At 39.9% G+C, this 23,270-nt stretch overlaps 1 protein-coding gene across 1 annotated transcript in view; it reads left to right on the forward strand.

Moving 5' to 3' along the window:
* Positions 1-23,270, forward strand: part of CLSTN2 (calsyntenin 2) — a 312,732-nt gene that overhangs the window by 104,329 nt on the left and 185,133 nt on the right. Inside the window, exon 2 of the mRNA XM_033150239.1 lies at positions 9,114-9,236. Coding sequence (XP_033006130.1) covers positions 9,114-9,236 — 123 coding nt within the window. The remainder of the gene's footprint in view (positions 1-9,113; positions 9,237-23,270) is intronic.

The raw sequence follows: 23,270 nt of genomic DNA on the forward strand, positions 1-23,270 counted from the left end.
GCACTATAATATTCATGGGAGAAGGAGGGCCCTGTGCATGAAGACTTTCACAATGCTGCTAAGATTTCAGCTAATACATTTCTATATTTACACTCACTCTTAAGATTCTAGACCTTGGATATCTCAGCATTCTCTCTGAGCCTTGCTTCCATACTGTGTGCATAGCATAGCTCGCAGGAAAGCCTTTCCATGTCATTTGGAATATATGATTCATGTGGTTTCTGATAGCTGTTACAGCAACACAATGGAGAAGGCATGATGCATATGGGCTGATGAACTAGACATGTAAAGTAGCAAAGGATTCACCTGATTCACTTCTGTTCCTGAACGCAGGTGAACACACAGACCACAGCAATTCCCACCTCATTTTTTTATTTTCATCAAAATTCTCAATCATTCCTGTATGCCAGTATAACAACCTATGCTGTCCATGAAATAAAACTATGACTTGCATATACAGGGATAGTTTGCACATAATAGTAATCCAAATTGGCTTAGTGTGAGCATGCAGGTTCCTAGGGAGGAGGTCACAGCCACTATGGTCCTACTCCAGAGCTAAGCCATAGCTTCCATTTTGGATGGCCCTTGGATTTAATTACACTCTGTTTATGAGCCACCAGCAATCAGCCCAACTCTTGTAATGAATCCTTATTTTAACCTTGCTTGGTTCAAAAACTATTATTAATTCTAGCTAGAATTAATGTTTGAAGTTTTCCAAGTTGGTGGTTTCACTGCACTGCACTTTATAAATGCCCATACTGATTAGAACTTTTATTTTTCATAATGATCCAGTAATGTAATGATAATGCAAGTAATAGCCCATACCTAATGATTTCTTGTCCAAGGACTAAAAGTATTAATGTAATATATTTAGTGCCAAGCTCTGAGAGAATTTTTCAGCAAGAGCATTTACTTCTGCACTTTATTACCCATGTGGTAATAAAAGTGAACCGTTTCTACCCAGCTGTCAAGGAAAAGCCTTGTAAAATGTGTGCAAGATTCTTAATTTTAATACAACCATTTGGCAGTAATACACCATGCAAAGAAAACAGCTGCAAAAACTTGTTCAGTAGATCCGGGGGATACACACAAATAAATAAATACATATAAAACAGACAGCAAAGCTCAGATGCAAGACAGGGAAAGAATCAAGCAAATTGTTTGTGCCCTTCATAGATCTGACATAAAGAATATAGCAGAAAAGAAAAGACAGTTTCACTACATTGGGGCAACACAGGAATCACATTTTCAAGTGAATTTGGAAATAACAGCAGAACAATCCAATAGTATCTGGATCAACACTGCTTCAGGTGGGATTGCTAATGGGCAACCCAATTCACAAATCATTTCCTAGCCAACTTGCATTTTGGTGACATAGTAATGGCAACTTTTCTCAGCTCACTGCCTGAAAAATTCTCTCTTCTGCACAGTAATTAAAGATATGAACTCTATTCAGATATTTCTTACTTGCTGGGCATGTTTATTTGGAACAGCTCTGCATAACTGGTTGTGCCACTCACATGGATCATCTATGGTGCCACACAGGACTGTTAACAAGGGGCCCTATAATTTTCCCAAATCTATGGGGAAATAGGCCTATTATTCATCTCCCTCAGCTTATTCACTTCTGCATCTTTCACCCCCAGAATGTGGGACCCAGACACAGTGAAGCTGCGGGTGGCAGAGCCTAAGCATGGGGGAATTGCAAGAAACACAGGGCAACCAGTTCGCCAACACTTTATTGATTACATATGTCAGCAGGTTTTTGTGCAGGCCTTGGGAGTGTATCCTGAATCAACCAACCCATCTGCTAGTTAGTTATGTTGGCAATGTTAACCTAGGATACAGATGCCCTATGACACACACCAAATCAGGGCTACCTCACCCAATATCACCTTAATGGAGCTATGGCCCACCAGCCCCCATCTAGGCATCTGACAGAAGAACCTCCACCATGGATCCCTTAATGTGATACCCTGATTCTTTACATAGAGTGGGTTGTGACCCTGCCACACAACTAGACTCCTTATCCGCTGTCAGGTTTCAGCAATTGCCATGTGGTAGGTAAAATCCCAAGACAGTCCCAATTTGTCCGAAGGCCCTGAATACAGCTACCAAAGACTTCGATAGCAAAGTCTTACGTGCCAGGGCTTGCCTTGCCTGCTTGATAGCAGAGCCTAGGAATCAGACCAGAGGGGAGCCAGGGAGACAAAGTCTTCCCTCTCGTTTGCTCCCCAGGCAGTGTCCCCAAGCTTGCTCATGATTGGCTAGTATCGTGGGAGAGTCCCGGCGGATGGGTGTTCACTGCCAGGGCTCCCACCACTGCCCCTCCCAACAGCCAACATGTCACATAAATAATAGCAATCTATTTTGCGCTGTTATTGTAGTTAGATATATCTTTCTAGGAAGGGTAAGTACACCCTTGATCTGATTTAATATCCAGATTTTGCAACAGTTATCCGTGAAGTGCTGCATGATAGCAGCATGACCTTCTGAAATAGCACAAAGAATGATTTCTGTGTTGTGACAAAAGTGCATGGCAACTGCAAGCTCAGATATACTGTGAAAAATTGGAGTCAAAGTTTATTTCTATAAAACTGCATCAAGGTGCTTTTAACCTCTGCTGGCTTTTGTAGCAATGATTTATATAGTGTATTTATGACTACATTTCTGGACCAGGTTGTAAGTGAGATGAGAAGTATGATTTTTGTCAATTATTTTTTGACAGCAACTACTAAAGTTAATATAACATGGTAAGCTGATTTCCTTCCCCCCCATTTTATGCAGATTTTACTTATAAAAATGAAAGTTAGTTGAAAGATGCAACTGGCTCCAAATGTAAAGTATCCCAAAATGTAAAGGTAATCCCTTATATCCCTGCCTGATCATGGATCAGTTTTCATGGGAGTCACTGTTATCAGCCCCCCATGCACTGGCAGAGGAAGGGGGGTGCGGAGGGAGCGGATCGCCCCCAGCACCACTATTCCGGTAGGATGCTATCACGGCGGCCCCCCCAGACATGTGCCGCGCACCCTCACGTGCGCTGGGCTCCATGCCTCCACAGGTGACGCGTCATGCCCCCAGAATGCACACCAGGCCCCTGTGGGCGGTGAACCACTCCCTCGCGGGTGGCATGCCATGTCCCCTGGGATGTGTGCCATGCCCCCAGGGGCGCCAGCCACGCCACTGCCTGCTCTCCGCCCCCGGTAGTGGAGCATGCAGCTTTGCCACTGCCCCCACGGCTCAAGTGCACAGCTTGTATCCACCAGAACCCGTGGCCCCTCCTAGTTGAGGTCGAGCAGCAACTGAACTTCTGGCACCTACTGAAAACTGTTTTTATTACATCAGGTACCGGTATTTTAATAGAAGTTTGATTTTGTAGTTTTAACAATTTTTTATGTTTCTTATTGTATCCTTGTAAAATGCTGTGAGATTATTGTGTTTATATAAATTGTTTATTCATTTATTCATTATTATTGTTATTTTATTAAGTCTGGTGAGATATGAATACCCTCCTGGAACTTACAGTATAGCTACATCAGTTCTTACTGTGTAGCACGAATGTCTGCATTAGCATTCCAATAAAAAAAAAACTGTATGTGGGCTGCTAGCTCATGGGAGCAAAAAATATGCAACAAACAAGCTTATATACAGGCATCTGTATCTTTCTGTGGGTGTGGTGTTCTGTTTACTGCTAGTGTGCAATTGGATTTTCAACCTAATTAATTGCTTAGCTGTTGAGCCAAATATATACGTATGTGAAAGTAATTAAAGATTATTTTAAAGCAGTCAAGCAAATTATACAAGTTAGATGTTTGCTAGCAGCTCTTATCAGTGTTTTTGCCCCATTTTGGTTGATTGTTTCCATTGGTAAAGTTACTGTGCACATTTAAGAATTGTAAGCATTTGCTGTATGCTAATCTCTAGAGCATTAGTTGTGACTTGTTTGTTGTCTGATTCCTAATTAGCCTTGGATGCTATCTAACATATTAAAGCTTGATACAGCTAGTAGCAGTAGAATTCCTTCTTAGAAAATGCATATGTCCTTTGTGAAAAGGAGAAATTTACAACATAAGGGACAAGCCATTAGGTAATCTCCATGTATTAAGAAAATACCAGTAACTGGACTTGTTAATGAGTTATTGTCAACTTGAGCAATCAAGGTAAGGAACATCATAGAATAAACAAGCAAGCAAGCAAGCAAGCAAGCAAGCAAACAAAACTTTAGGCAAAATATTCATTATAAACACATTGGGAAGCACACTGCAGAATTCAAGGGCAAACACTGATTTTTAAAAATATGACAATAGTTTTTTATACTAAAATCATAAGTTGCCATCAATAATTTTGATATGATCAGTCAGGGAGAATTTCTGATTTTCACTAATATTAAGAGTTCATTGTGTTCATTATAGACATGGTGATGAAAGGTTTGTGCCTTTCAATCAAACACTACTGTTTCAGTTTCATGATTACTAAAGTTGCTCAGAAATAAATTTCAAATAATAGAGTGAAGTGGGAAATGACTTGCCCAGCTATATTCTGCATGACTAAACTGTACAAAACCCTAATTTCTATGCAAATAGACTACATTGTTGAGTATTACCCAGAAATTGAGAGGGGCTGAATTTGATGGAGAACAAACAGGAGATAAGAAACCATTTTGGAGTGCAGAGCTGGGAGGAAAAGGTCACACGATGCTGAATAAAGACTAAACCATTTAAGGTGTGTGACAGTTGAGTTCTGAAATTTGTAGATGTACTGTGAGAATGAAAATAGGCTTCAAAAACCTTTTTCTTGAAAAATGGAAGTATGCATAAAAAAGAGAAAATTGCATTAAATATCACATTTAAAAGTCAGAACATATTATCATGGAGAAACACATGGTCACGAAGATACATAAACTCTGAACAACATGATGTGCATTTGCTGTCTGATTACTACAAATGGAACCTTCACTATGATTTTGTTAAAGGGACATCTAATGGGAGCTAGAGCCTTTGACCAGGCATAGGCAAACTTGGTCCTCCAGATGTTTTGAGACTACAATTCCCATCATCCCTGACCACTGGTCCTGTTAGCTAGGGATGATGGGAGTTGTAGTCCCAAAACATCTGGAGGGCCGAGTTTGCCTATGCCTGGCCTTTGACAAAAGAATGTGAATGTTTCTTAGGCTGCAATTCTTTGCACACTTACCTGAACTCAGTAGGTAGAGCTGCACAGGATTGCACTGTTAATTGTTGTGGATTAAGTTAATGTGAGTTCATCTGTAGGTGTATTGATCCTGCAACTGGCACACAAATATAGAGAAAGGTTCAAGTTGGCTGAAGATGAAGTTCCTTGGGGTACGGAGGAACTTTCTAGAGATCTAATGTGGGGTAACACTCCTGCTTTATAGGCACACTCATTTGCTGCCACTTATACTCTGCTTGTGCATATGTAAAAAACCCAAATATTACAAATGGATGATAAGTCTCCAGCTCCCTCTCACTGAAAGGAAACTAACCAGTCACTTTGCCCTTGCAGTTGTCAGTGCTCAAGGAAGTGGAAAATGTGCAGCAGTGTTCTCATGTCACAGTAAACCATAGTTAATGATTTACCCTGGACATATAGATGGTGCCAGTTTCACCCCTGTCATTGGTTTCATATTTGTTTAGAGAGAAACAAACTGTGTTCCTCCAATTTATGTGTAACAGTAAGTCAGGAGTGATGTGTTTTGTTTTTTGCTCCCGTGCACCCTACAGGAGGAACAATGTGGGAACCATCTGCACATGCTCAATAGGCCGTTTAGTATGGTTTATTGTGATGTGTGAACACAGCCGAAATGTTAAGTAGGCTCCATGATTTGAGATGGACATTGCTTTTCTGATCAAACTTAAAATTGACACAGGTATCTTTCTTGTGGGAACAAGAATTCATTGGAAGGTTGATACTTCATTCTTGGCTGCAGAATGTAAACCTGCCCTATTTGTGCCTATCTTACAATAAACCTGTAGATATTTTTTTTAAGGATTATGCATATTGGGATTCTCTACCAGGAGAAAACAAACCCCCTGTAATTGGTTGTAATTCATAAAACAATGGGCCCAATTCCACTAAGTAGGTGCTCTAGAAGGAGCAAATGCAAGGCATTCTGCTGATGGAATCAGACTTTCCCTCTACTTCTCCTGTGTGACCCCCCAAATGAGCTTGGCGAAGGGTCCAGAGAACCCCCAGAACAGCATGCAAGAGGGGAGGGCAAATTGTTCCATTGTGCAAGCTGAAATGCTTATGCTGATGGGAAAAAATGGAGGAGCATGATGTTGAATTTCTCCTAATCCTTCCTTTTCCAATTTTATGCCTGATTTTAATATTCATAGAAAACAATTCAGAAAACCCATAAAATATGCTCATTTTTAATTCAAGATGTGGATGTGGTGAAACATGTCTCTGGGAGCAAAGAGATGTGATGCACCCTCTATTTCATCATTGTCTCTGGCAGCTGACTCAAAGCCGATATTATTGGGGCTATAGAGTTCTTATAATGTCCAACAGGTCCAAGCCCAAGTACTGTTAGAGTTGCTGTTAGATCCAAAGTCCACTGAAGATGCACACACAATACATTTTGTGTGTAGAATGGTGGTGGTAGCCGAGTATACAGACATCATAGAGTGGCTATTACTTGTAAACAATCTTAAGATTTAGTGTCAGGAGTATAACGTATTCCTGGACACCGCAGAGTTAGACGCAGACTTTTCTGGAAGCTTCTGGCTGTTGTAAAATTGACTAGACAGCTCAATGCAGGAACTCAGCAACTCACTGGATAACTATATACAGTATTTATTGATTGAAGCAACTAGCATCCATAAGTTACTATTTACAGACTTTACAAAACAAAAGAAACAAAACATAAAATCTTTTCCTTCTCTGTCTCTCTCTCTCTACACTGACCACTTTCCACATCAACACCTGCACCACACACTAACCACACAGCTCTCACACAGAGCTGAGTCTTTAGGAACTCCACTGACCAATCACAGGTCGTTGCTAAGGGTCTGAGAGAGAGCAGATCTGGGTTTTCTGCCAACTAGTTAATTGCTTGAAGATAAGACAGCTGCATTTCTGCACGTAGGCAACTCTGAAATCTCTAACAAACAAGATGGTGTTTCTTTTTAAAGGTAGCTCTCAGACCACAGTGTGAAATCTTGAAGTGTGAAATATGAATGTCTACTACATGCTGATGTGCACATTAGTCTAGGTGGTGTGGTTTGTGAAGTTCATTTCAAAGTGTTCCCCATTTCTCAAATTTCCATATGGCCCTAGTCAGGCCACTGGTCGAGCTCTCCAATGTATCCAGCAGAGGTCTGTTTCATCATTACCTGGTCATTTATCTGGGAGTTTGTAAAGTTGAACCTGGGGTCTTTTACATGCAGGGTATGTGCTCTGTCAATGAGCGATGCTTCCCCCCTCCCTTGTAATATATACTCAGAGTCCCTACCCATATCAGCTGCATTATCATCTGCTTGATCAATCACCAAATCACGTTTCTGTACTTTGCAAAACATTCTCGATTAATGGGCCTGCCTGACAACACAAGGATGGAAATGTTCATAAAAACATGGAGTAAAACACGTACTTTAATTACTTCCCATAATATATGCCATAAGGATCTCCTATGTGATAGTAACACTATAATACATTCTTAAGTGAGAAACTGTAGGTGCTCTTTTGAACGTACATCCTATAATCAATTCAGAGGTGAAGGAGATATGGTAGCTGCATTTTTCAATACATTTCCACCTCCATTTTGTTCCAGAAGGATTTTAATTAATCTTATCAGTAAATGAATTGCCTTTAAAAAAAAGATTGCTGCAGTTTGACATTGATGAGGTTGAAAGATTGTTCTTTGTAGAGAGAGAGGAAGTAGCTCAGTACTGTCCCGCATGCTTTGCATGTAAAAGATTCTAGGTTTCATTCCTGTCACTTCTAGGTAGGGCAAGGAAAGACAACTGCCTTGCCTGATTTGTCTATCCCATCAGAGCTCTTACCCCCTTGTTTGTTTCCTCCTTATTTCCCCCCCCCCGATTTTTAAAATGAGCTTTCTCTCTTTCTGTGTCACTTCAGCATAACTAGAAAGAGAAGTAGTTTATTTGATATCTAATGTTGATTTTTCATTTTTTAAAAACCATTTTTCTGGTTCTTTAAGTTGGAAGAAAAGACACACACACACCTCTGCTTGGTATGCATCTGCTCTCTCTGTGTATATGTGACAATGTCAGAAAGGAGTTAATTTCACTTGGCTTTACAATACAGTAGCTGTTTCAATCTGTTTGCACTTAAAAAAATGCCTCAGCAAGATCTGGGTTTGTTTCGTTGTGTTCCAGTCCAATGCTGAACCCCACAGAGAAGGTGGAAAGGCAGGAGGTGAGGTAGGACAAGACTAGGATGGAGGCAAGGCTGGTCAGAAATTGCAGGACCACGGAAAGCTCCAAATGAGCAACTTACTTTGAGAAGGGTTGGGAGCAGACTGAGGCCTTATTCTCTGTTCCCAGACTTCCTCTGTCAGGTTGTACCCCGTTGTGGAGAACTTCAGAGCCTTAAAGGACCAATCCCCTGGTCTGGAGATGGGGACTCTTCCTCCATTCCATAGCCTTCCTCCCTGTGCCACTGGACTGGTGAAGTGGAATGTGAGGCATCTGGTTCCTCAGGGAAGGCACTTGTGAGGGTCCAGGCTCTAGCTCTGGTGGTCCCCAAGGTCCCTTTGGAGAATCCTGTCTGCCAGCCTCAGTTGCTGTGGTCCCCTGATCTCTAGCAGTCAGCTTAGAAGCAGAACTTGGTCCAGCTCCCTAGGTGGTGCCTCTGCAGCTTCTGACTCTGTGTCTGGATTACTGCTGGATTCGGGGTTCATTGTGTGTTGATGGTATAATACTGATGATGGGAATGCGTAATAATCATTTCATACCAATTTCACTTGCAGCTAAATTTTGGTTGAGGAGGGACTCGTTCTTTATTTTTCTAGTGATTCCCCTCCCCCCACACACATAAAAATCGAATCACGTAGTTAAGCAACTTGAAAAGAGAAAGGGGAGGAGAAACGCTTATTCTAATGAAAATTGTTTCCTTTCTTTTCCTAGTAAACAAGCACAAGCCATGGATTGAAACATCTTATCATGGAGTTATTACTGAAAACAATGACACAGTCATTTTGGATCCTCCACTGGTTGCTTTGGACAAAGATGCCCCTGTTCCGTATGCAGGTAGGGAATATTTTGTTCATTGTTACCATCAATTTGATGTGAAGCTCATCAAATGGATTTATACAATTTGTATGCAGTATAGTGATAGCACACCACACAAATGCTGTGCTTCAGTGTTCATTTGCCGAACCATCTAACTTGAAACCTGGGCCCATAGAGCTTGAAATGAAGCATGTTTATGATTGTTGTGCATTCACTATAAAGACAAAATAGATCATAAGCAATGTAATACAGCAAGTTTTTTGGTTGTGGCTGTTTGGAAACTACTTGTTAGAACATCAATTCGGAGTTTGCTTTATGTAAATTGTGTATTATGATTGCCTACACTAAGCTCATTTGCTCGCAAGCAGTTGGTGAGCTACATAAAGAATATTTTACAATCACTTGCATCATGTTTAATGGTGTTTTAAGTTATTATAGTCAGAACCAAGATGGGAAGTGTTAATGGAGGGTTTCAAGATTCCTAGTGTTGTTTGTTTATGACAGATGTCTGTCTTCAGAAGTTTACAGTTGCAATTTATTTTCCTATATAGTTAATTATGAACTTCTTGAACAGAAAATGACTACCTTTTTTGTCGCATTAAATGATGTTACAAAAAGATGGGATAAAACTACTGTCTGGTGAACAGTGCAAGAAATGTAGCATTTTATTTAAACCTTTAAATCATGAGCATTAAATATGAGATTTGTGCAGATTTAAAGATGTATGGATTTGGAACATCAGTATTTATTTATCAATTTTGCTTGAGAATGTTTGTCCCTTCCATTTACTTGATACCTCTAGTAGTAGTATTTACTGTAGTTGTTGTGCTTTCATTATCCAGTTTTCTCCCCCCTGCTGTGTTACAGTAGTTTCCTACATTTGTAGAAGCTGTCACCAGTATAGATTGCATGACTCAACTTCCCCTGGTCCCTCAAATTCTGCCATACATTAATCAGTTCCTTCAAATAGAGGTGCATATTGTTAGCTTTGAAATAGCATTTTTGTACATTAGGATGAAGATGGAGAAAACATTTTAAGTGTTGATAGAAGTGAACTTGAACACACATTATGAGTCCTGAAAACAAATGCTTCAGAGTGCAGTGAATGGTGTGTCCACATTATTTCTGGCACACCTATATTTTTATATCAAAGGAGATTGTCAGGTAAATGCAGTTTCTTGGGCCTTGTATAGAAGATAATAATAGTTCTAGCCTTGATTCCAAGTGCACTTTTCTTCTTTTTTCTTCTTTCCTCTCTTTTTATTGTTATTGTGCAAATCTATAATGACTGCATTCTAGCTTCACTTTTTTTCTTCTTGCGACATTTCTTGTCAACAATTAATAGATGAAGCCACTTAACTTCAATTGCTGTACCTCAAATCTGTTCTGAATTTTATCAACCCTTTTATTGATTCTCTGCTGGATATCATAATATAGTATTAGTTGGAAAATTGTAAGTATCTCTTTGATATAAACAAATGAAGCATATCTATTTTGGTATTGATTTTTGTCACAGCCACTTTTTATGTGACTACAAAATGTCCCTATTCCAGAGTTATGGTCTATATCGTTAATAAATTATTTAGATTTTCTCCCATGGATTCTTACTATGGAATTTTTTGTTTTGTATAATTGTATTGAAATATTTACTGAACTGCTGTATCATGAGTTTGCAACAAAGCCAAAAGTCAATCATTTCCTCCAACTAGAGGTTGGTCCATGGTATTCCTCTCACATTCTGGAGATACATGGTATTTTCTGCAGTGGCTTAGATTGCAATCCTAAACACACATACGAGGGAGTAAGCTCCATTGAACACAGTGGAAGCTACTTCTGAGTAAACAAAGAGAGAATTGTGCTGCTAATATATTTTCATAAAAATCTAAAGTAATGCTTTTTAGTGGTGGTACCACTGAAAATAAATGGTGTTGAAAATAATGGTTGAAAATAAATGGTGTAGACGTTAGATGTGGGATAAATATTTACTGATGTGGGATAAATATTCCTCAGGTTTGTTTTTTTATAAACTGTAAAAGGATGGCTGGGAAATATCTCTAGGATAAATCAATACATTTACCATACAATTCAATTATTGACCTGAAAATTTAAATCTTTATTTTGAAATAATGATTTCAGATTATGTTATTTTCAAGTAAGTATGATTAGACATACTATCAAGATTTTTTAAAATCAAATAGGCAAAACATGTATATAGTCCTTAATGGGCAAGTTTGAATATACCATAATTTGCTCTTGGATCAAAGTACATTACTTTTGGTCTTCTATGCTGGTTAAAGCAGGAATAGGGTGTTATCTCCAGAGCTTTGGCAGTGACTTAAACTCGTCCTACAGCTGAATCTCTTACTTGGCCTCACACTCTGAATCCAAAGGACAACCACAATTTCTGCTTAACTTGGTTGCAGGTTTGTCGTCTTCGCAATTATGTGTGAATTTTTCAATCCATCATTTTCTCCAAGATTAACACAAAAGTCAGTAAATGCAGTTGACCTATTGTACTTGCTAAATTATATGGACACTTCATTAATATAGTGGTGCCATTTAACTAACTTTCACTGTTGGTCAATGACTGCTTATTTGTCAGATGTGTTCACTTGTTTCACAACTAATTTTCACTGGAGGCTGTTCTATTATCCACTACCTGTGACATGCTTGATCTAAATATGGTTGATCAAACTACAGTTAGTTATAAGAAACATATATCAAACAGCAGTTTTGGCTCATGATTTCTGAACTAACTAAAGTTTGAAATAAGTACAACTTTCAGTATTTGGAATAATGGGAAATAATAGTTTGTTACAACCATAAATTCAATGTATAAACTTTCTTCTCTGTTTATAGAGAAGTGAAGACTTGCTCTGGTCCATTCTCTTAACAGAAAATCATGTTACATCTGAACTGGACTAATCCTAAGGCTTGAACACAGCTTTGATACACCTTATAAGGAAGATATTTCCTTGTGAAATAATTAGCAGTGAACAAGCTATGAAAGAGTGACCTCCGTCAAGGACTTATTCTGCTGCATATCTACCCGTGCCAGAAATGAAATCACTTGTCAACATTTCCGCCACTGCATATGTAGTAGGAGATATGTCTGTATGTAGAAGAATAAAACATACAGACCCCAACATTTCTTTTTCCGTGCACATTCTGCACATTGAAAGTACACGTAGTCTCAAGAACTTTCTCTTATCCTCTATCTCTCTTCTAACCATAGCTGTCAACTTTTCCCTTTTCTTGTGAGGAATCCTATTCAGAACAAGGGAATTTCCCTTAAAAAAAGGAAAAAAGTTGACAGCTATGCCTCTAACCTTTTAAAACTAGAACAAACTTGGCATAAAACAATGGTGCAAGTTCATTTTGTGAAGCTTTTCACTTGAAATATGTTCCCCAGGACAATATGTTACTAGTCTAAAGAGTGTAATTGTGCCCCCTTGTCCAATTTTCATTTGCCCTTAATATAGCAAGGAAAGTCAGTAGCCGGAGCAATGGTTTCCATTTTTCAGAAAGGCTGAATTGTCAGGAACTGTATAACCCACTGGTGATGTTTAGGAAATGTTCTGGATCACTCAGGTAATGTGATTTTGATCATGAAAAATTCAGGTTGGAGTGAACAGACTTTGGGGGGCTCTTCTAGATGAGGTTTCTGTTTTGTACTTGTCCTGCCTTATTCACTGCCTTATTTCAGAAGGTCATATTCTTAGATTAGTGGTTTGTAAAGGATGCTAAGAGTTGTTACTATAAGTTGTTAATAATACTACAAGAGCTACAACTGCCAGAGTTCCCTGGGAAGAGAGATTGACTGTTAAACCGCTCTGGGAATTGTAGCTCTGTGATGGCAATAGGGTTCTCCAAACAATCCTCAGCACCCTTAACAAACCACAGTTCTTAGGATTCTGTGGAGGAAGCAATAACTGTTCTTCAAATGAATGGTGCAGATAAGGCCTTAGTGAAAGACACAGTAAATGGAATTGTTGTAGCATGTAACATATGGGTACTGGACAGGATGTGTTAAGGAGAAAATTAACGTGTGATCTATAATAAATATACTGTGCATAGTGCTCCTGTTTTATTGTTCATATGATACAGTTGAAATGCTATGAAATGTGGGCAACTTGTTATGAGGGAAATGTGTCCTTCAGCTAGTTCATCAAATTTGGAGGGAGGGGGGCAAATGAACTTACCTGGTTTTCATAGGATGGTCTGTTGTTTACTCCAGTGTTTTTCAACCTTTTTGTGCAAAGGCACACTTGTTTCATGAAAAAAATCACGAGGCACACCACCATTAGAAAATGTTAAAAAAATTAACTCTGTGCCTATATTGACTATATATAAAGTAATTCTCTTGAATAGGAATCAAATAAACAAATTTTTCCCACGGCACACCAGGCAACATCTCGCGGCACACTAGTGTGCCGCGGAACAGTGGTTGAAAAACACTGGTTTACTCCACAAAGAGTAAATGGCCAACAGTGATAGAAATCAGGTGTCTTATTAGAATTCTTCAATACCTACTGTTGATGGACTTGCCAGCATATAAACCATTCATTTATTCATTCATTCCATCTCTTTATATACTGCTTAATTACTGATGTTTCTCAGCACTAATAGTCTAAATTACGTCTATACTCAAAGATAAATAACTTTACATTTACAAGCATTTTTATGGATTTAAATTCCAACATAGGAGCTGTCAGTATGTGATGGGAAAGGAAAGCACCTAAAGATACACTGTTGCACTAGACAATGATTGGTTTACAGGCAGCAGCCTACTTCACAATATAAAATTATGGGATCGCTGCCAATGTTAGTAAGACTGCTAAATTGAGTTGAATTAAAGCCTCCTACAGTTAATATTATGCAGGTGCTTGAGGGATTTTTTAATGAACCAACGGGTTCACTGTAGGGAGGTGAAACATTTAGAAGGTTTTAAAGGCTTAAAATCTTGAATCAGATGCATTAAGATCTTGGAGATAATGGAGCTATGGTAATCTATGTTCCTTGTGAGCATTCTGTCCTTTTTCAAGGACACAGACTATGGAGAATCTATGGCACAATATAATTAGATTATTATAATATGCCTTCCATGTTGGAAAAATAATCATCACATTAGTACGGTTACAAAAAAATTAATCTGAATTTGCACTGAGGATGGCAATTCCATTAGTTTTCATGAACTATGCTTATTACATTTTTCACTAAATCTGGTCTTAGGTTTGCTCCCAAGATTCAGAGGTCCTCAAAAAATAATTAGCCTAGTTCATGTGCTCTTTAATGGTAAAATAATTTTTTTCTGGAAACCTGGACTGATTTTCAACTAAATAAAATGGGAGATTTCCTGCAAATATTTGGTAGTGCAGTGCAATCTTTAGATACTATACTGCAGTTATTGATACAGCTGATGAGAGGATTTTTACAGAAATTCCATTTGTTTCCATTTGGTATCTTTCATGTGGGCCATGAGCTGAGTACTTGCTACTCCTTAAGCCTATGTTATAATAAATGGATTATTGTTTCGGGAGAGTTCTGTAGTAAATGCTGCTGGCTTCTAAAGAGCATATTTAAGAGTTAAAATATATAATTCCAAATTTAGACATAAGTTAAAAGGTCAGTTGAGGACTAATTAAGAATACAGGAAAGTTATCATAAACCATCTGGCTGTGTCAACATACCTTGCAGATAGTTTGCTACAGCTTCAGGTTCTTTCCTGCTTTATATAACCTTTTAATTATATATGTTAGGGAATACTGGGTATTACTATTTATTATATTTTATTTTAAAACACTAGCAGTCTCTTTTTCTTTAGCTAAAGCCAAAATAATTTAAAACCTGCCTGTTGAAAATAACCATTGATACAGACTGTGGCCACCCAAATAAAGTGGCCACCAGTACTTCCACTTCGTTGATCAGTTCCTCCCTGTTGGTGAGGTCCAGGACCAAGATAGATTCTTGCCAACTTCTGTGAGGTGCAACATATTTCTTGCCAGAATTCCTTCCTCAAGGAAGTGGAGACCATGGTCCAGAAGCCCAACCTTTCCTGGTGACGCCACATGTGCAGCTTCCTGGGCCTAAACACTCAGCACCTGTGCTCCAAGGGAGTGCCCATAATTCTAACCTCCCAGATGCTGCTTATGAAAACCTGATGATGCCTGACTTTGGGGGGCTTGTTGTGTCAGAAGTAGCCTAACAGAGTCTTTACTACTACTCTGTGAGTCTAAAGCTGCAGTGGGACAGGATATCACAGAGAGGCACCCTTGACACATAGATTTGTGCTGGCTTGTGAACCCTTCGTATGGTCACCAAACACATGTGATTGCTGAGATGTGTGGTCCGTGGTAGTAAGGGTGTCTGTGCATCCACCTCAGTGTGTGAGGAGCGAATGCCCCTATCACCAAACTGGAAAGGAACAATATATCTTTCATGACAAATGGCAGCCACCGTCTGGAAGATCACTAGACCGGAGTGTCAGAAAAAGTATGCCGTGATTGGGAAATACACTGCTCCTAATGTTTGATGGGGAAATTGAGTGGGGAAATGACACGTGGTTACAAGGCTTAGGGCTTTTCAGTTAAGAAAAAAGGCAGGAAGAGAGGACATTAAACAAGCTGTGGAAGAAAGTATTGTTGCATGCCTCCCTAATCTCTTAACAGTGTGATATTCCAGGGGTTTCAGGCACTTACCCAGGGTTCATGTTTTTCTTTTGGAAATGATGCACAGCAGACGTTGGTTTATGTACAACCTGAGCCTGCGATGGAGGGGTTCAGAGCATTAATAACCCAAAAGGATCTTGTTTCTCCCATAGTCACAGCCTTAGATTCATAACAGTTTGTCGAGGGAAAGTTTTTCTCCTTCAGTTAGAACCCAGAGTCATCCAATGAAATGGACGGAAATGGACAATTCAAGACAGAAGAAGTACTCCTTCACACAGTAAAGGAAGAAGATACCCTAGAATAAAAAAAAGTTTAAACACACTTTCAGAACTTTAGAAAAATCTAATTTAATTTCCTATCGAAAATCAGAATGTTGCTGCTAGGCTGATTTTGAACACTAGATGTAAGCCATACTTCCCCCATTTTGATGTTTAATAGGACAGTTGTATTCTATTACCGTATTCAAATATTCTGTGTCCCCCCCCCCAAATTAACTGTGTAATAAAATTGCTGCTGCACAGCAGGTCTAGCAATAAAAGATGTGAGATAATGAAGCAAAACTTTTGGGTCAGCTCCTGGTGGATGAACCTATGGGAAGAAAGGTTATCCCTATCAGGTACATGTTCCAATTACTCTTTCTCTGCACTTGCTGAATCTTGCTGTTTGGTCCTCCTTTTAAAATGAGGACCGACAAGCCAGTCTCCCACTTTAGCAAGTGTGAAGGAATGTAATTGCTCCCCTGTTTTATGTTCCCCCCTTTCCTTTTTCTTGTAAAATGGTTGCTTTCTCTTCTAGAAGCTTTTCTGACCAAGAGGTTAAAAAGTTGACAGGAGAGTCAAGAGTTTAACCCAACAACTGACAAAGATTTCATCCTGCTCTTGAAGCTGAAAGGGGGAAAAGAAGCCAAATAAATTACACTTAAGATAAATTTAATTGTAACGCTAACTCTATAGCCCTTCTAATTGGGCAAGAGATGGGAGAGGAATAGAAAGAAGTGAAATCTGGCAGAGAGAGATAGAGAAAGATGGAAGAGAAATCTAAAATAATTCAGGGGATAAAAAGGATATTTTACAGAGATGGTTGGGAATTGCTTGACTGTTAAATACTAGCTTATGTAGGGAAGTAGCCCATACCATGCTTAGCTGGGCACATTTTTCTATACTACATTCAGTTTTCTCTTAGTAAAAATTAGGTTTGTTTTTGAAAAATCATTTAGGCTTTCTTATTCATTTCAGACCTAATTGCCGTATCATACAACCAGTACAAAGAGTTGTCTGGGCCTGTAAACAAGTTCCAAAGAACACCATCAGAGCAGGGAGAGTGAAGTTTGTAAGTTGTGAACTGTTCAAGTGCAGTAGGGCATCTTTCCGATCCCTTTTTAAGATTCTAAGAGGCCCAGAGCAAAATGGTCATTTTAGGCCCCTCCCTAAAATAATCCTGGGTAATGTAGTTTTTTTTTTTAAGGGAGCTGAGAGTTGTTAGGATACCCTTAACCAACCACAGGTCCCAGGATTGTTTGGAAAAAGCCATGTCACTTAAAGTGGAATAAAAATGCTTTAAATGTATGGTGTGGGTGTGGCCCATGTGTCCAGTCATGCCCTACAGAATGTCAGGGCGTGCAAGCTTCATCTCTTCACTCAATCACCACAAGAGCCTCCTGATGGTTTTATGGCTTTTATTTATAATATTTACAGCAGTCATTAGCACTTAACGACCACTCATCCGATTCGCTTACATCAGATTCCAACTGAGGCCCATGCTCAGTAAATGACGAACTCACCCCTGCCTTTTCTCGCCCCTCCTTTTTTCTGCATGCCTCACAAGAGCCTCCTTGAACCCATCCGCTGAATCGGAGCTGGAACTTAACCCCCTCTGTTCTTGTGCAACTCCTTGCTCAGTGTTCCGCCCAGTCTCTTCTTCCAGACTGGCCTCTGTAACTCTCTCCACCTCTCCCCCTTCTTGCTCACCCCCTCCTTCCTCCAGCCCTGGGTTCTCTCTCCCCCCGCCCCCCAGGGAACTTGAAACCTCTGGCTCATCCCTGACACAGAATCTATACACTTACACACACACACTATTAGCATCGTCAGTCACGTCCAGTGAGAACTGAAATGGTATGATTAACACTGTTTCTCAATGTGATAAAAGCTGCAAGAAATTAATTAAAACCATAATATTTGGAAAGGCTTCAAGGAGAGTTGAGCAAATATTCCCCCACATCAGAATCACCAACTTTAAAAAAGCATCTATCCTTTTAACATGGCCCACCATGAATAATTATGAATATCCATTTCTTACGTCGATTGTTTCCATTTTATTTGGCAGCCAATACTTAAATGAAGGTCTTTAAAATGTCTCTGCTCATTTGAAATTCAGTGAGAAGTGCAGTTGGGACAGCTGAGAGGAAATTGACTGTTTTAGTTAACTCTTCTTGGCAAAATGACTAGACTGAGATGAGTGAGTACTTTGGCACCAGTTCAGAGCTGTATTTTATTACCCTGTATATGTATAAGTATTCTTGATGCTGACTATAATCACATGATAGTAATCAAAGGCCAGTTGTCCCTGGTGAACCTTGAAAATGTATATAAGATAATTAATTTATATGTGTCATTATCTTGGTTGTTGTTGTTTTTTTGGAGAAGAGTGCAGAACAAATAACACTCCACATATTCACTCACAATGACACTGGTGTTTGTTTGTTTGTTTGTTTGTTTGTTTGTTTAATCAAGCAGCTTAATTGTTTACTGTTAGCATAAGAATAACCTGTTAATTTGGGGACAAGCTTAGCTTCCATGAACTATCAATTTCATATTTACTTATTCAGTGTCATGCTTGTAGTAGCACCAAAATAAGCAGGTAGTCTTGTTTCATCTTTTCTTCTGCTGCTTTAAATAACATCAGATTTATATATTTGGGCATTGGTTAGTGAGAGTCCATGTGCTTTAGAAAGCTGCATGCAAATAAGAAAGGCAGTTAATTAACATGGGAAACTGCCAGGGCTCTCTTCAGGGTACGTCTCTTCCCTTGATGCTGTGGAATCAGAGTTGGCAAGGCTGCACTGAAGAACGATGAGTCCATTGACCATAATGGGCTGTGGCAAATGGAGAAGGGAAAGATGGTCCAGGACAGGGGTCGGCAAATTTTTTAATCAGCAGGCTGGTCTACTGTCCCTCAGACCTTGTGGTGGGCTGGAGAAGCGGCACTGGTATGTGTGGGGGGGGGGAGCTGGAAGAAGAAGTGAGGGGGGCAAGTACTCCTCCCCACCCCCACCCCCAGCCGCTGCACTTACCTTCCCAGGGGCTGTCGCTGCCACCACCGCTGCTGCTGCTTCTTGTTGGTAGGCAGAGCTAGCTTGTCCGCTCTGTTCTCTGGCCCACAGGAGTATCAGGGTGGCGGCGGCGGCGATGGGAGGAAGAGGCCAAGTGGTGGCAGCTCTACCAATCAAACGCCGCGCCTGGTTTACCTTAGTGCTGCGCAGGGATGTCTCTGCCAATCAAACGCCTCTGAGGTAAACTAGGTGCGGTGTTTGAATGGCAGAGCCACTGCCGCTCGGCCTCTTCCTCCCGCCGCCATCGCCGGGAGTCTCAGCTTCATGGTGCGGGCCGGATTTAGGACCCAGGTGGGCCTGATCCAGCCAGGGGGCCGTAGTTTGCCGACCCCAGGTCCAGGATATGCACCTTTAGAGGGCAAGTTGTAGGTGGATATGGGGAAAAGGAAGTCACAAACTGAATGAAAGTAAATGGAGCTGGATAGAAAGCCAGAGAAGATACCTGGGGCATAGTGAGAGATGGTCAAAAAGGAAGGGCTGGCCAGAGGCAAAGATGGAGAGGCAGGTACCGAGACTCTGCAAGCTCCAGAAGAAGCTGCTACCCTTGTTCTGATGCATCTATGTCAGGTATCCATGCAGCAAGGCAGGACAATAATTGCATCTTGCTCCAACAAAGGCTAGAGATCAAGAGGCTTTATGAATTTTCTTTTCCAGTTCATTTTTACCAAGTGCCACAATCCCCTGGCTTGCAGGTTGGCACTTCCTCACCTGTAGGGAACTGAATTTGTGAAGGTCCTGTGTCAGGCTCTGTACCACTAGTCTTAGATTCCATGTGCTATACCTGAAAAATAAAGAAGATGCCTACTGTTTCAGCATCAAATATAAAGGGATAAAAGATCCAGCTTTTATTAAAGACATATTTCTTGCACTTGGAACATAGTAGCTATATTGTTTTTTTTTAAATGGATATGATTTATACCAGAATGTCACAATTAATCTGAATGCATTTTTTAAAAAAATAGAATGTTAAAGGGGTATAGAATAATTAGTGTCACATAACTGTTCTCTTTGTTGATTTGAGTATATAATTGTTTTTAGACAATTGATGTGGAGTTATAGCTATTTATAGGTTATTTATTAATGTGGTTTTGAAAATAAATATATAGTTGCAATCTGAGGTTGTTCCTCTTGGACTTTGATTGATGATTAAACATTTAAAAGGTTTTGTATGGTAGCACATGAATTAGACTCTAATGTGCTTTCAGAAAAGTCAAGTAGGCTTATAAACACGACTTATTTTTAAAATTGTTATGGATGAAAATATTCAGTGCAAAATAATTTGCTTCTCTGGGTAATTTTTTTTTTATAAAGATTTTATTGGTTTTCCACAAAAACACAGAGACAATACAGAACACAAATACAACATACAACAATTTCAAACAAACCTAAACATAAATACATCTAAATCGGAACACCAACATCCCTTTACTTGTTACAAAAAAAAAAATATTTCTTGTTTCAAATCTTCTTCTCCAGGTAAATTTATTGGGCTGAATCCAAACCTTAGTAATGTTTAGAGCAGACTCAATGAAATCAATAGGGCTTAAGTGACAACTAACTTGAGTCTCACTGATTTCAGTGGTTCTACTCTAAATGAATAAGTCTGAATGCACTTTGATTTGGAAACTAACTGGCAGCCAATATAGTCAGGCCAGGATCAATGTAATACACTCAAACTGTCTTGCTCTGGATTCAGATAGGTAGCCGTGTTGGTCTGACACAGTCGAAATATATATAAAAAATTGTCCAGTAACATCTTAGAGACCAACTAAGTTTGTTCTTGGTATAAGCTTTCGTTTGCATGCCCACTTCTTCAGATACACAAATGTATGCACACAAAAGCTTATACAGTACCAAGAACAAACTTAGTTGATCTCTAAGGTGCTACTGGACAATTTTTTAAAAAAATTTAAATATATTTTGTCTTGCTCTGGTGAACAATCTGGCTGCCAAATTCTGCCCCAGCTGAAGTTTCTGCACTATCTTCAGAGGCACCGTGTGTATAAACATATTGTAGTAATCTAACCTAGAGGTTACCAGACCATAGACAACAGAAGTTAGGATATCCCTGTCCAGATAGGGGCTTAGGTGGGCCACCAGCCAAAGCTGATGGAAGGCACTCTGGGCCACTGAGGACACCTGAACCTCAAGTGACAGCAAAGTATCCAGGAGTAGCCCCAAGCTCCTTCAGAGGAAATGCAACCCCATCAAGCGAAGGCAATCTGGTCCAGGGAACCACCCACTAACAGTGCCTCAGTCTCATCTTGAATGCGTTTCAGTTTGTTGGCTCTTATCCAGTCCATTATCAAGGCAAGACAGTGTTCCAGCACATCTACTGCCACACGTGCAGATATAAAGGAGAAGTAGAACTGCGTGTCATCAGCATATTGCTGACAATGTACTCCAAAACTCTGAATTACTCCACATCATGTAGATGTTAAACAGCAAAAACATTTAAACATGTTTCCTTCATTCAGCTCCTTTCAGGCAGTAAGAAGTTTCCTTTTCATCGGTTGTGTGCATATTAGGTAAAGGGACCCCTGACCATTAGGTCCAGTTGCGACCGACTCTGGGGTTGCGGCGCTCATCTCGTGTTACTGGCTGAGGGAACCGGTGTTTGTCCGCAGACAGCTTACGGGTCATGTGTCCATCATGACTAAGCCGCTTCTGGCGAACCAGAGCAGCGCACGGAAACGGCGTTTACCTTCCCTCCGGAGCGGTACCTATTTATCTACTTGCACTTTGACATGCTTTCGAACTGCTAGGTTGGCAGGAGCAGGGACCGAGCAACAGTAGCTCACCCTGTTGCGGGGATTCGAACCGCCAACCTTCTGATCAGCAAGCCCTAGGCTCTGTGGTTTAACTCACAGCACCACCCGTGTCCCTCTGTGTGTATATTATATAATATTAAATCCTTACTTTTTCCCATCTTGGGACTAAATTTTGTTTTAAATTCTTCACTCCGAATGTGAATTAGAGATAATGCAGTTCTTTTCCTATGCAGTCCAATGATAAAATGCCACTTGATTTTAAACATTCAAATGTTTAAATGTTAACATTCACATGTTTCCAAAAAGAAAAATACTATCCTAATCATGAGTGAAATTGCCATGTATCCCAATTGTCCCTTTGAAGACACACTGTTTATACCTCTAGGAATCAAAATGTCTAAAATTACTAGTGAGTGTTTATTAAGAATATTATATCTATCTGGGGTGTACTGTCTTTTATATTCATTACTGGTCATTTGATTAAAAACACTATTTTTTTTGGAAATGGGCACTCTACTAAATTATTGATTTGTTAGTGTGCCTGACAGGTGTAATAGGCATTTCTGACAACATTTCTGTTGCTCAGTGACATGGTAGACTTGGAAGACTTCCAATCATTTTAATGAAGAGAAGTTACGAGCCAAGAAAGAAACAGGCAGCATTTTGTTTAATGCTGAATTTGCAGCATAGAAATCAAATGAAGTACATGGCTACAATTGGCAAACTATGATACAAAATACAGAAATATACTAATAACACATTCACAACTATTCAGTTGATGATCTGAGAATTTAACAGCACAGTAAAGAGAAGCTTAAACAGAAGTTTACCTTGGATTAGAAAAAAATACAAAATAATCCAAGAAAAAAATACAAAAGATATTAAGACAATTCCAGCATGGTTAATGAGCAGTCAAGGAAGCTATAAAAGACAGGAAGTCTAAGTGGAAGTCCTTCCTAAAATGAAGAAGAATGAGCGTTCCCCACATCAAAACGGGGTGCGCATATTGCGGGGTTGCGAGGGGTCCCTTTGAATCACGGAGGCAGCTCCTGGCAGTTGGATTGGCTTCACCTTCCCAGGTTGGGATACCTGTGGACTCCACCTATGCTAGCAGCCGCCCAATCCCGGCTGGGAGGTGTTGCAAAAGGGGGATTGGCCAGGTAGAGGAAGGGATTATGCACTACACACAATAGATTTTGAGTCATACCTGGGAAGCAGCCGTTGGAATCAGAGCTTCCCCACCCCCCACTCCCTCAACTGATGCTTACTTTGCAGGTTTAACCAC

This window comes from Lacerta agilis, chromosome 5, assembly GCF_009819535.1.
Source record: "Lacerta agilis isolate rLacAgi1 chromosome 5, rLacAgi1.pri, whole genome shotgun sequence".
In the NCBI taxonomy this organism is placed as follows: Eukaryota; Metazoa; Chordata; class Lepidosauria; order Squamata; family Lacertidae; genus Lacerta; species Lacerta agilis.